The sequence below is a fragment of the Labeo rohita genome, chromosome 9 (genome assembly GCF_022985175.1).
Source record: "Labeo rohita strain BAU-BD-2019 chromosome 9, IGBB_LRoh.1.0, whole genome shotgun sequence".
NCBI classification, from domain to species: Eukaryota; Metazoa; Chordata; class Actinopteri; order Cypriniformes; family Cyprinidae; genus Labeo; species Labeo rohita.
Genome location: NC_066877.1, coordinates 30,877,139 through 30,892,038, shown reverse-complemented (window position 1 = coordinate 30,892,038; position 14,900 = coordinate 30,877,139). Strand labels below are relative to the sequence as shown.

The following is a 14,900-nucleotide window of genomic DNA, read 5'->3' as shown; positions in this document are numbered from 1 at the left end:
ATAATCAACTGCAATGGCTTCATAAGCCCAGGAGAAAGTCCAAATGAATGTGAGATCCATGAACCTGAAGGTGAAATTCCAGGTACTATCTATCCTCCATTCTGTGTGTCTTCCTTCATATCTGTCATTCTGTCTCTCCATCCATCCATTCAACTGAGTCTTTTCTTGTTTACAGGAACTACTCCTCCACCTCCTCCTGGTGAGGAACGGTTGATCAGTTTCTTGGGTTTGAACGTGTCAGCTCCTGATGCTGAACTGGCTCTCAATGTCCTCTTCAGTCTTACCGTAATTGCAGCAGTCGCTGTTATCCTCCTGATTTTTGGACTTGTCAAGGCATCCAAGAAACACAAATGTCATATTTAGAATAAAGATAATTATGTAAAAAGATAATAATACTGTGTAATTCCTCAACCTAAATTATTCTTTGCATTATAAAACATTAACTTCACAGTACAGTTGAAACTGTTCCTATTCAAAAAAGCTGTAAGTGAACAGAAAGAATAAATTCTGTTAAATGTGTGTAATTTCACAGCTTTTTCCTACTATGAATGTGTAAATTGTTGTAAATATGTCTCTATGAAAAAATATCTGCAATTTCCTCAGTATTTGCCTTCACCCGTGGAAAATATCAGTTCACTTTATCTAAACTCCAAGTACCAATGTGCTGACTGTTTACCAAACTGCCATTATTTGTTTACTTTACAGTGAATATATGTACAAAGTACTTTGAAATATTATAATGTTAGCTTTCTTATATTATGACATTATTTTCATTTAATCAAGTGCATGAGTTAATGTTGGTGACATGTAAATGAAATTCACTGTCAGTTGATTTAAATGCATACAGTGGATTATGTGCTTTAATGCTTTGCATATACAAGCTATCTCTGTATGTTAATTAAAAAAAAGTCAAAAGAATGAAGTAATTCAGTTGTTGTATAAGTACCTTTGTTACCTGATCACACATCAGTCACAGCATAAACAAAACTAAACCTATGTCTGTTGAGCCTTGTTGATGAGAGAAAATCAGAGAAAAAAATACAGACCATAAATGATTCTGTGTAATTTAATTTCCTAAGATAAGGATGCGCACACAGATGCACAAACTTTTAAAGGTAACAGAGGGTGGATAAAAGACTACAAAGGTTGCTGTAACAGGATATTAAGATTATAAAGATTTGTATCGGTGGTGCAACAACTTTGAGTAACTCACACATTGGCTGTTCATCTTAACAATGATATTTTACTGTGAGTCATTACCCTGAGCTACCCTATGATATCAGTGCATAATGATCCATGTGCAAAGTTTTATTAAAACCATGCAAACACAAGATAACAGGTATGATAAAAAGAAAGCAGACAGATTTGATATCTTTGCTTAGTTAGATAATGCAGCATTAACGCGGATTGATATGATCAATACAGTTTATCTCAAGGCAAAGTTCACTAAAAACTTTGAGTTTCAGTATAAGATTGCTGTGTCTGGTTATGTTTATCAAACATAATCATGTCGGTGTTATTTAGTCCATAGGGTATATGATATGAGGTTTAATTTTCAGGATTTAGTTTTTCTTCAAAGACTAGGTTTATAGACAGAACAAACATTTCAATTGCATACTGTGTTAGAAATATTAATGTAGTGAAGAATATAATAAATAGAAATAAATTGCATGCCATATTGGTTGCTCGTGTTTCATTGTACTATTATTAATGCAAATAATGTATTAGCATTTTACAGAGACTGTTAGGAGTGTTCAGCTTTCCCTCAATGTATTAAAATACCTCAAAGTCTTTGGTTTTAATAATCGATTGATAATGTGAAAGTGTTTTCATTGGATTGTTTTCTTTTTTTTTTTTTAAGTGATTACATGCAGCTTTACTCCCTGTACAGACATTTACAGTTTGAGGGAAACAAGGTTTGCTTTTCAGGCCACTGTCAGAAACTGTCTTGCTGCATATTGCAATTATGTAACACTGGAAATTATATTATTATAAAACCATGTGTTTTTATCAGCCATGGTGAGTTATAAATGAGTTGGGATAGTGAGAATGATAGCAATGATGCCACCTGGTGTTTATACTACTAGCAGGCCCATTAACCAAAGAACCAAATAAATACCTGAATTTGAATCACTTTGATACACCAATGTCATCTTTTAAGATTTCCAGAGGAAGGCTTTGCCTTTACCTGCACAAGTCCATTACTACTGTCATATGTGTTGTTTAGATTTACATTTAAATTAGTGTCTTATATTGTTTTATTATTTGATGCCACAGGTTTGTGAAAGAGCCTGGGGAATAAAAGTAAGCAAACAGCTGTCACAGGTCTAAATCCAGCAAACTGGAGCAAAGATGATGGATCGATCTGCTGTTTTGAGTTTTCTATACACCTTTTTCTTCAATGCAGAAGTAAGTCTATGGGTGAGACTTCCGGTTCATTATCTGCTATAGGGAAATAACGAGAAGTATAACAATGTGCAGTAAACGATAAAACTGTTTGCACTATAAAGCAGTGTTAATACATTAAAATAATATGCTAAGACACACCAAGCTGTTTTGTACAGCTAAAAATAGCTGGATTCGGATGAGACTGGAAGCCGGACCCAAATGTACTTCTTATGGGGAAAAAAACGTATAACGCTTAATTTAAACCCCCTTTTTTGGAGAGAGATTTGTTAATACATTTTTTTTGTTAAATAAGTTGGGTTCTTTTAAGAAGACTTTGATTTTTGAACAATCTATTTACAATTTAATCACATACTACTGCTTGCCACCTACTGACATAGCAGGGTCATTCTATAATTGTGGATACATCTCATGTCCATAAAGTATATTTTTTATGTATTTTCATCAATATAAAGCCCAGATGCTTAATTTTCTAGTAAACAATTATATTGTTCCCAGTCACACTACTATATGTTGAAAAAGCCATATCTTTTGCTCAAAAATGATGTTTATATCACATAAAACCTTGGAATTCAGCTGTCCGATTTTGTAAAGTTTCAAAAACAATAAGTGTTTATTGTGATATAACTTGTTTTATTTGTGTCCGAAAAACCATTGTCAACTGAGTTACCCACTAGAACCCTTAAAAATGAATGGTTTGTCCCATTCTTGCATAATTTGCACAGTATGATGATATTTCCTCTAGAAGCACATGGATGAAACTCTAGTAGTTATGTCCTCTCTCTTTCCCCTAATTTTTATTAATTAGCAAACCTGTGTCAAGAGTGGATTAACTGAATGTCGACAGTGTTACACAAGTATTATTGCTGCAAATTTTAAGACAATTTAACTAAAACTTATGTTTTGTTTATGAAAATATATTTCTAAACATACCATATGCTCAGTAGTTCTGAGCTTCCATGTTGAGTATAGGCCCAAAACACTAAAAATGTCAACTAAATTACTTGTCAACTGTTTTACCCAGTAAAGGTAACATGGTGGACAGTATCAAACATAGATGGTATTTTATGCACATATTCCTACAGATCACCTTTACTTATATAACACTTTATACAATATAGATTGTTTCAAAGCAGCTATGTAAGGTCATGTTTGGGTTTTTGGGAAACTGGAAAACTTTTTTCTTCACATTGTCGAATTCTAAATGTACCCCTAATAGGTTGTTTGCAATCACGTGATTCTGAAATGCATAGTGAATAGGAATCACTAGCAGAATCTCAAAATGCTTATGTTTTGAGTTGTTTGTAGAAATCGATCAAACCGAGAAATTTAATTTTGTATCGTGTATGAAAATTTGCTGTTTATAAGGAGGAAAAGGCAAGAAATTGAATGACCCTGCGACCTGGCTGAATGAATCTTTCGATTCATGATTCAGTGAATCAACAATCAGTTTTGTGATGTATATATAGGCTATATTCTTATATTTTTCATAGATCTGTATAATTGTTGTTAATGTTTTAGTTGACCACACACCATCTGTGCAGGACATTTGGATGGGAAAATAATCAACAGTGCAAAAATAATTACAATGTATGATATCAAATAGTGTACTGTAAAGCATTCATGATGTGCTCCTTGTGTAGTCATGCTATTATAGCACTGCATTATATGACTTGACTTAAGTACCACAAAGAATTAATTTTGTTTTTATTGTACACCTGTTTATTAGAGCTTAACATGCTTACACATACCAGTCTCATATACAGTGCAGCAGCATTTCTGAGTAGCTACAGGGACTTTGCCAGTGCTATCCTTAATAATTTTGGCTGTAGACAACATTTGTTACATAATTACAAATGGAAGTCAAAGGGGGGAGCAGAGATATAATTGTGTATTGTACAGTACATTTTTAGCTTATCACCCTGACCCTACAGCAACCGTTGATAAGCCCTGTGGATAAATACTAAATAACTAGGGACTCCAGTGTATTTTGCCCTGTTGCATAATATTGCGTGCATGTTTGCAGATCAACAATTAGGATCGTCCAGCTGTTGTTTGGACCCAACTAGATGTTTGTTAGACATTTGAATTTACAAATAAATCCTAGAATGTTCTTCAAATCCAAGTAAACTGGGTCATGCATCTGTAAGAATGCATTTCTTTTTTATGTATCTGTATGAATCCATTTCTTTTAGCGTGAAATTATAATGTAGCCATTATCCTCAGCAAGTAATCATTTAACATAAAATGTGTGACTAAAAAGTTTTGATATAGTTGTCAGAAACCAGCATCAGGCTGAAGGAACTCACAAGCTGTCAGAACAAGGTAGATTGTGAGTTGTGATTGTGAAATGCTTTTTGACTTGTGTGGATAATAATTCATAAACACATCACTGGCATCTGCTAGACAAACATTTGTGGAACGTTATATTTAGGTTTCAAAGTAGCGTATTCTGTACTTTTAAAAAGTTGATCTCTGTCCCTCTCTCTTCCTCTTAGAAATACTGTTTTATTTGACTGTTTTCTGTGTTAACACACACACAAAAAACATTATTAAAATAGTCAAAAATGGTGTTGTTAAATTAATTTAAACATTAATTTTAATGTTTATATGCATTTAATCGTTTAAATAAAGTTGGTCTCTTTGTTGCTACTATCTATTGTCCACTAGATGGCGATGTAACACCACTGTCTCACTTCACACAAACCTCGTCCAAGTCAATTATCTAAGAATTAATTTTTGAGAGAAATGCATCACCAATATACATTAATCAATGTATTATGTAAATTAATTACTATTGATAAATATATTGATACAGGGTTTTTTTTTTTTTAATCTACTCTTCAAAAACCTTTGAGGTTTTCAAAGTGCTTTTGCAATTTTTTTTTGTGTGTGTGTCCTTAATATTCAGTTGCATTTAATCAAATTCACATGGATGCATCTTGTCTGTTTCCAGGCTTTGAGGTTTAAGGCTGCATATATGTAAAAATGCTATATATATGATTTATTTTTTTACATGGTCACCAGGATGATGGAGCAGATGTCCGAGGGCCTTGAACTGAGATGCCCCCTTTGCCCCAATACTCAAAAACAAGCTACAGCAGATGCAAAACTGGTAAGGATAGATGAACAAGGCTTAAATGTGTGCCAGTGTCTGTTGGCACAATATGAAATCACTCTTCTGAACACCATATTGCAATCTGGATGTTATGTAGTATTTGTGTTGTCTGTTTTTGACGTTTTACACACATGGTTTGTTCATTTGTGTATTTAATTTCTTGTATTTTCTATACCATTTCTCTTTACATACATATATAATAGACACATTCACGTTGGAGGTGATTTGCAGCAATATGAGTGACAGAATCCTGTTGATGTATGATGATGCAAATGAGCAGCAACATAATGTGTCAAATCCGTCATGTGATAGAAGTGTGAACTATGAACGTTTATACTAGAAACCAACAGCACAGAGGCTCACCGACCTCCAGCGATTTAATTGCTGTCAGTGCAAACAGGCTTTTAGATATAACAAATCACAATTGCGCCTCCAAAGAGCCCCATGGCCTTGCAGGACCCTACTTTGTCCTTGCTTTTATTAGTCTGCTTGTTTGAATAAATTTCAATATTCTGAAGAGTGCTTTAACTCCCCGCCCAGGAGGTCATGATTGGTCTCCAGAGCAACTTCTTTTGGAAGAAAAGATCACATCAATTAACCACAGGTGGATGATTTGCTGTAAGTGACCTCCTAATCACCTAATCAACAGCATAAACATGCATGCCAGAAGTGCATTCCACTTAGATTTTTCTTGTTTAGATTAACAGGCACAAAATAGAAGCAGACCAAGTCATTTATAGTAATATATTTGGTTAGGTTTTTTTTTGTTTGTGTTTTTTTTTTTGTTTGTTTGTTTGTTTGTTTTTGTTTTGTTTTTTTTGTCAGAAAATTTACCCATGCACAGGCTTTCCTAGATGTAAATGAGGACAGATCTGGAGAAATTTAGCATTACATCAGTTGCTTACCAATGGATCCTCTGCAGTGAATGGGTGCCGTCAGAATGAGAGTCCAAACAGCACAATAATCCACAAGTAAACTTCAGTCCATCCAGTCTGTTTTTTAACCTCAGCTTGTTGTTTATGGCTAAAATATGGGTCCTTCTTTCATAATATAGCTTTTTTAGTAAAAAAAAAAAAAAAAAAAAAAAAAAATCAGAAGAGAAATATGCACAATACAAGAATGTATATAGGCAAAAACAGTTGTAAAAAAATATGTTGGTGGATTTTGATGTGAGAGGACAACAGGGGATAAACTTTATATCTTTATATAGAGTGTTTATATAGAGTGTTTTCACAATGCGGCACTGAACATAAACAATGCCATTGAACCGAATTTTGCTGATTATTGCTGCTGAAAATGATCAATTATTGTCATGTTTGTCATGTTATTGTCATGCTTTGGGCTCTACTAGTCGGTCGGACCCAGAAAAATATTTGGAGTACTATAGCTTTCCAAAAGTTATAACAAATCAAATCAAGGAGAAGAATGCAAAAACTGTCTGCGGAACAAAAGGCGTTTGTGGTTGGTCAAAATGAATCAGAATTTCCAGGGCAAGAACCTTGACAACATTTGTGTTTGTTCTTATTATTTCCAGTCAGGTAGGTGAAACTTTAGGCTAATATCTTAATTAATACTGCTTGCATGTATCTTTACCACCTATTAACTTTAATTTGTTATTAAAGTTTACTCTGCTTACAGAGTCCTCTATATAATTTAACAGCCTCCACGTGTTTTTTCCGTGGTTTAGACAGCATAAATTATCAGAACAACATATTTAGTAGTACTTTAACCATGCTGTTGTTTACATCTGAGTATCTCCAATATGGCCATGCATCTGGGTAACTGACCAAATCGTGACGTAAGTGCAAAACCTCTATTATGGATTATGGACCAGTGGGTTAAAGGTGAAACCCCTTGATGGATTTGTTTCTTAACACACAGCTTTTCAATTCTTTTTCACAATTGATCATCTGGAGTTATACAGATTACCTGTGAATTATTGTGATGTTTTTATCAGCTGTTTGGATCCACTGCTGAGTGATGTAATGCTAAAATTCTCTAAATCTGGATGCCCTGAGGGTGAAGTTTTCATTTCTGGATAAACTATTCCTTTAAGTTCTGTGCTATTTTTTTAAATTGCTGTGTATATGTGTTAGATAGACATCTTTGACTGGTATGCCATGTCTTGCTGTTTTGCTGTTTTTTTCTGTGCTGCCTGACAGCAATCACTGAAATAGGTGTCTTGGGAAATCACACCTGTCTCTATGACAGCTCTGAGCTCTGTAAAAGAGCAAACAAGAATTTGACGGCAGGTCACTGTTATTTAGCCAATCAAATTTACAGTCACTGTCTGTCTGCTTGTTTTGAACGTTTGGGTTTTGCTGACGCTTGCAAATGTGTGCAGTGGGAATTTTGGAGAAGACAGTTAGTGTTAGTGACTAAAAAAATGAACAGGTATTGCACTAAAATGTTGCATATGCCCTACACTGTAAAAAAACAATTTATTGAGTCAACTTAAAAAATAACAAACCTAATTTTTTTGTTTAGTCAACTCATATATCTAAGTTGTGACTTAATACAACTTAACATTTCAAGTTGACTAAACTTATTTGAGTTAGCTGAACTTAAAATTTTAAGGCAGCAGGGTAACAAATTATTTTAAGTTGACTCATTAAATTGTGTTTTTTTGTTGTTGTTGTTGTTGTTGTTGTTGTTTACAGTGTAAATGTGCAGGATGAATCATTATTTTTGATCTGCTCCTGGGTGACTATTTTTAGTTCATCTTAAATACTTCTAGACTATTTTTATAAGCACTCTAGAATAAAAAATGACCTTAAGGTTAACATACATAGAGGACAAAACTTCAGTCTAGCTGTTTTTGGACACAAAAACTGTGGGAGCATGCAGTTTATAAATACAAGAGTTCATTAGTTGAGAAGATTACATCAGCGATGTTATGCACTCATATTTTTATGACTGGTACAATGTTTTTGATCCAAAGCTGAATTTTCAGAAACTACAGTGTCAAATTATCCTTAAGAAATCATTTAAATCTGCAGATTTGCTGCTGTAGAAACATTTATGATTATCAATGTTGAAAACAGTTGTGCTGTTTAATATTTTTTTGTGAAAACCATGACTTCAGGATTCTTTGAGTAGAAAGTTAAAATCTTTTGTAACATTATAAATTATAAATCCTTACTGGCACAATTTAATGCATCCTTGCTGAATAAATATACACATTTTTTTGACGTCATTGATTTGTAACAGTTGTAGTGCTTAATACACTTTGTTGTGCTCTCTCCCTAAAAGCAGCGCCCGAGCTGGGAGCGTGATTCAATGGAGACCTTCTCATTCCCTGTGAGTACGAAGTCTAATCTTAGACAATCGAAATCAGATCTCGTTGAGCGTCATCGCCGAGTCCCCGTGGATGGCATCGCCAGCCTTCAGTGACGTTTTTGCAGCCCTGCGCTGGGCCACACAAGAGTTGGTCGATTTGTCTGGGGCATTATTAGCAAGGGCCCAGGTGGCGGTAATGTTGCCTGGGATGCTTTGACGTCAGATAAACCCCTGCTCTGCAAATGACCCCCTAGGACACCTTCTGTCCACAGTAACTAAAAGACAACACACCCAATGATTTCTGCAGAATTACAACAGTAGGTGAATGTTTATCCTCTTTTTTTTTAGTGCCACAATAAAGATTTAGCACTTGCTCTGTTGTTTTTATCAAATGCTTGCTGCGTAAAACTGTACATTGGTGTCACATATTCTGAGAAATTGTGATTGCAAAGTGCTCCAAACCAATAATACTCCCAGGAGCATAGACAGAGAATCACTTTCTTCTCGTATAAAGGGTGCCGACTGCGTCCCACTATAGTGGCTGTTTAATGGGCCTGTTCTGGCTTGACATGCATCAGCAGACATTTTTCAGTAAAGTGAATTCAAATGCTATAAAATATATAATAAACAGCCATCATATTCACTGTACTTCTGCATAGTTCTGCATGTTGTTTTTCTCCTCACATTATTTACAATGACTTCGGATTGGCTGCATTTTTCAACAAATTTCGGGGGAATATTTATAAACAAATGGGATAACCAAACTCTATGGACATCTCAGCTGTGGCGTGTTTTTACTCTATCTGCAGTGTTGGATGTCTGGCATACTCCCTTTTCCTGGAAACTGCATGAAATCTTCCCTTTTGAAATCCGAGATCACGAAAACATTATTGTAAAGGAATGGTGCGGGGTGGGACGTGGAATCTGCAGTCCAAACTCGAGGGGTGAATATTTTCACTTCAATAATCTGAACATGATACTGGAAGAATGTTTCCAGCTGAAAGCGTTGCCTGGGTAAATTGTGGCCTTCAAAGTAAGTTTTCTGGAAAACAAGACGCAAATTAGGTAAATGTCAACATTTTTGGCTCAAGGAGGTAAATAATGTTTGGAAAGAGACTCTTTCACATCTCTGCATACTTTTGAATGGCAAAATGGTGTTATTTAGTATTGTTTCTTGAATTACTTTTTGTATTTTCAGTATTCATTTCAGTTTAGGTTTAAGTTTTAGTGATTTTGTTATGTGCTAATGTCAAGATTTCTGTTTGGTTTCAATTTATTGTTTATTTTAGTTTTAGTCATTTTAAGACTTATAATGTTGTAAACTTATTTTAGTTTGTCAAGGCAGAAGTACACTACCAGTCAAAGGTTTTTGAACAGTGAGATTTTTAATGTTTTTGCCTGCATTTATTTGATCCAAAGTACAGCAAAACCAGTAAAATTTTGAAATATTTTTACTATATAAAATAACTATTTTCTATTTGAATATATTTTCAAATGTAATTTATTTCTGTGATTTCAAAGCTGAATATTTTAGCATCATTACTCCAATCACATGATCCTTCAGAAATCATTCTAATATTCTGATTTGCTGCTCAAACATTTATTATTATTATTATGATGATGTTAAAAACAGTAGATTTTTTTCAGGTTTCTTTGATGAATTGAAAGATCAGAAATCTTTTGTAACATTATAAATGTCTTTATCATTACTTTTGATAAATTTAAAGCATCCTTGCTAAATAAAAATATTAATTTCTACAAACTAACTTTTTTATGGCAGATTAAATGCAGATCTTTGGATCTTCCTATTCATCAAAGAATCCTTAAAAAAGTACTCAACTGTTTTAAATATAGATGATAATAATAATAAAATTGTTTCTTGAACAGCAAATCAGCATATTAGAATGATTTCTGAAGGATCATGTGACACTGAAGACTGGAGTAATGATGCTGAAAATTTTGATTTGATAAATTACATCTTAAAATATATTCAAATAGTAAGCAGTTATTTTAAATAGTACAAATATTTTACAGTATTACTACTTTTGCTGTATTTTGGATCAAATAAATGCAGGCTTGGTGAGCTGAAGAGAATCTTACTGTTCAAACACTTTTGACTGGTAGTGTAGGCTTGCAAAAGAGGCCTGATGTAAGTTGGTGTGATTTTAGTATAATAAACCAAATTTTTAATTAGCTTTTATTTTTAGATTTTAGGTTTTTCATTTTATTTTATACTTTTGTAGCCTTTTTAAATGTGTTTATAATTTTATTTTTTAATCCAATGTTTATATTTTATTTTATTTGTTGTATTTCAGTTACTTCAGTTACTATGCAGTTCATGCCAGAGCACCTTCTTTTTGTCATATTGCTGCATATGATGCAAAAGAACAACCTATATAATTGAATGGAAAAAAAGTTTCTTGGCTTTGTCTTGATGCTTTTTGAATGGTGCTCTTGAAAAGCACTAAATTAGCGTTCATCATCACCCACGTTCTTTTTTTTCTGCATTCAGTCGTATAGCTGCCTGAATTATGCATGCATTCTGATTACCACATCCGCTACAGAATCAGTGTCTCTCTTCGGCATTCATGTGTTCCTCAGACACTCACTTGTACAGATATCTTGAAAGGGCAGGCGCACTCCACCATTCAAGGCTGTGACGATACAGCTATTCAAACATTCCTTCAGCTCACTATGATGAGGTTGATTCACAATCCCTTTTCTTTCCTGAATGCACCATACCTTCAAAGCTTTTCTTTCGTGGCAACCTACGCACGGTTATACAGTACAATGTCAAACAAAGGCTCACTTAGCAAAAATAGCTTGTGGTTTCGGTGTTAATCGTGTTCCATCATTTTATGGGATAGTAAAATGCAACAGAATGTATACTTTCAGAAAAAGGCGCACCCCTATCATTCTGATCTTTGAAACACTAAATGAAATGTTTTATAGAAAACAGCGGGCTGGAAAAGAACAACTTTTTGTGTTTGATGCTAGAAATAGACGCATTTTAATGGTTAGGGTGAACTTTTCCTTTAAGGTTTCCTCTTTCTTCATTTATTTTTGGATTATATTCTGGTCCGTCCGCCAGTTGGCATTGACTTCTGCTCTCTGGCCAATGACCCGGAGAGTCGAAGCCGGTGAGTGAGCGATCTGCTCTGCAAATTGCCTGGCTTCATTACAACAGTATTTTTCAGGCTCATCATTTAGAAATATAGACTTTGACAGTGTCTGCAACAAGAGGGCGGAACAATTTATTTCACGTCAGTGCTGAACCACATGTAAAATTACTCTAAATGAAAAGTCCAGGCGGGGGATATTCAGAGTTCAGCCCAGATCTCAGTGTATGAGCATGGGGCCGTGCCTGGTGATTGTAGTACGATACATTTTAATACTAAATGATAAAATGTTACATCTGCATTGTCATTTAAATAAATCTTTAAATACTGTCTGTCTGTTTTTAATATCTCTCGTTCTTTTTGTCTGTCGATCTGTGTCATTCAGTCTATCTCTTTGCCTGTCTGTCTCTGTCTGTCTGTCTGTCTATCTATCTGTCTATCTGTTGATCTGTCTGCCGTTCATCTGTCAGTCTGTCTATCTATCTATGTCGACCTGTCTGTCTGTTGTTCATCTGTCAATCTGTTGTTCTATCTGTCTATCTTTCGATCTGTCAGTCTATCTATATATCTGTCTATCTATCTATCTATCTGTCTGTCGGTCGACCTGTCTGTTGTTTGTCTGTCAATCTGTTGTTCTGTCTGTCTGTCATTCGTCTGTCAGTCTATCTATATATCTGTCTGTCTATCTATCTGTCGATCTGTCTGTCGTTCATCTGTCTGTCTGTCGCTCCTCTATCTATCTGTCGATCTCTCTGTTGTTCGTCTGTCTGTCTATCTGTCAACCTGTATGTTGTCCGTCTGTCAATCTGTCGTTATGTTGTTCTATTAATCTATCTGTCAATCTGTTTGTCTGTCATCTGTCTGTTTGTCTATCAGTCTATCTATCTATTTATCTATCTTTCGGCCTGTGTTGTTCGTCTGTCAATCTGTCGTTCTGTTATTCTATCTGTCTATCTTTCGATCTGTCTTTCTGTAATTCATCTATCTGTCGTTCATCTGTCAGTCTATCTGTCTATCTATCTATCGATCTATCTGTCGATCTGTCTGTCATTCGTCTGTCGTTCTGTTTTATCTGTCTGTCTGTCTGTCTATCTATCTATCTATCTATCTATCTATCTATCTATCTATCTGTTGACCTGTCTGTTGTTGGTCTGTCAATCTGTCGTTCTGTTTTATTTATCTGTCTGTCTCTCTGTCTGTCAGTCTGTCTGTCGTTCATCTGTCAGTCTGTCATTCTGTCATTCTATTTTATCTATCTATCTATCTATCTATCTATCTAGTCTACCTGTCGACCTGTCTGTTGTTTGTCTGTCAATCTGCTGTTCTATCTGTCGATCTGTCTGTCTGTCGTTCGTCTGCCAGTCTGTCTATCTATCTATCTATCTGTCTATCTGTTGATCTGTATGTCGTTCATCTGTCAGTCTATCTATGTTGACCTGTCTGTCTGTTGTTCGTCTGTCAATCTGTCGTTCTGTTGTTCGTCTGTTAATCTGTCGTTCTGTTGTTCTATCTGTCTATCTTTCGATCTGTCTTTCTGTAATTCATCTGTCGTTCATCTGTCAGTCTATTTATCTATCTATCTATCTATCTATCTATCTATCTATATATCTATCTGTCGATCTGCCTGTCCATCTGTCAGTCTGTCTGTTGCTCCTCTATCTATCTGTCGATCTCTCTGTCGTTCGTCTGTCAGCCTGTCTGTCTATCTGTCAATCTGTCGTTCTGTTCTATTTATCTATCTGTCAATCTGTTTGTCTGTCATCTGTCTGACTGTCTATCTATCTATCTATCTATCTGTCTATCTATCTTTCATCCTGTGTTGTTTGTCTGTCAATCTGTCATTCTGTTATTCTATCTGCCTATCTTTCGATCTGTCTGTCTGTCTGTCTGTCTGTCTGTAATTCATCTATCTGTCGTTCATCTGTCTGTCTATCAGTCTGTCTGTTGTTCATTTGTCAGTCTGTCATTCTGTTTTAGCTGTCTGTCCATCTATCTATCTATCTATCTATCTATCTATCTATCTGTCTGTCTGTCTGTCTATCTGTCGACCTGTCTGTTGTTCGTCTGTCAGTCTACTGTTCTATTTATCTGTTGATCTGTCTGTCTGCCATTCGTCTGCCAGTCTATCTATCTATCTGTCTGTCTGTCATTTGTCTGTCAATCTGTGGTTCTGTTCTATTTATCTGATTGTCTATCTGTCTATTTATCTATGCATCATCTGTTTGTTCTATCTATCTATCTATCTATCGGTCTGTCTGTCATTCATCTGTCGTTCTGATCTATCTATCTATCTGTTGTCTTTTAGGTATCTTTTATCTTTCTGTCTGCTAGTCTCTCTGTACGCTCATGACTTTAATGTGGTTTAATAAAGAATCTCTGCAGGATTCACGTGGTCAAGATTGTGTCCTTTACAGTCTGCAAATTCCTTGAGTGCACCTGCATATTACACATTGTTATTTTATGTATATCTGAAATTATTCTTTATACTTTATTATTCTACTTATTGTTATATATGGCTTGCGGGAAGCTCTAGCCAAACAAAATCAGTACATTGTTCCCTCTGTCTGTTGTTACAGTTTTTCTCAGTCGCTTTGGTGCATTTCTCACAACACTATTTACATTTGCACAACAGTTAATGCATTTCTCAAAACAATTAGTACAAACTGCAAAACCTAGTTGATAACCTGCAAAAGCGTGTCACTTGCTCAAAATGGATAGCTCATTCCTCAAAAGCAAGTATTCATGTCAATGAAAGTGTCAGTGTCATCAAGATGAAAAGTCCTGACACCATTGTTTATGAACAAGATAGTCAAATGGCTTTGTCATGTTTTCATTATGACAGTTTACTCTGTAAATTTTTTCCTATGCAAAAAAGTCAGATTTTGGTGACACTTCCTGAAAATGCTCAAGACAGCACTATATACTATTTGCACAGCCATTTGAAAACTACAGTAAAGCTAGACATTACTGTATTTAGT

The 14,900-nt window shown here is 34.9% G+C and overlaps 1 protein-coding gene across 1 annotated transcript in view; it reads left to right on the top strand.

Annotated features, from left to right (window-relative positions):
* The window catches only part of LOC127170782 (lactase/phlorizin hydrolase), a 208,002-nt gene extending 207,084 nt beyond the window's left edge, over positions 1–918 (top strand). Inside the window, 2 exon segments of the mRNA XM_051119020.1 lie at positions 4–82; positions 176–918. Coding sequence (XP_050974977.1) covers positions 4–82; positions 176–363 — 267 coding nt within the window. The 3' untranslated portion in view covers positions 364–918.
* The last annotated feature ends 13,982 nt before the right edge of the window (positions 919–14,900 follow it).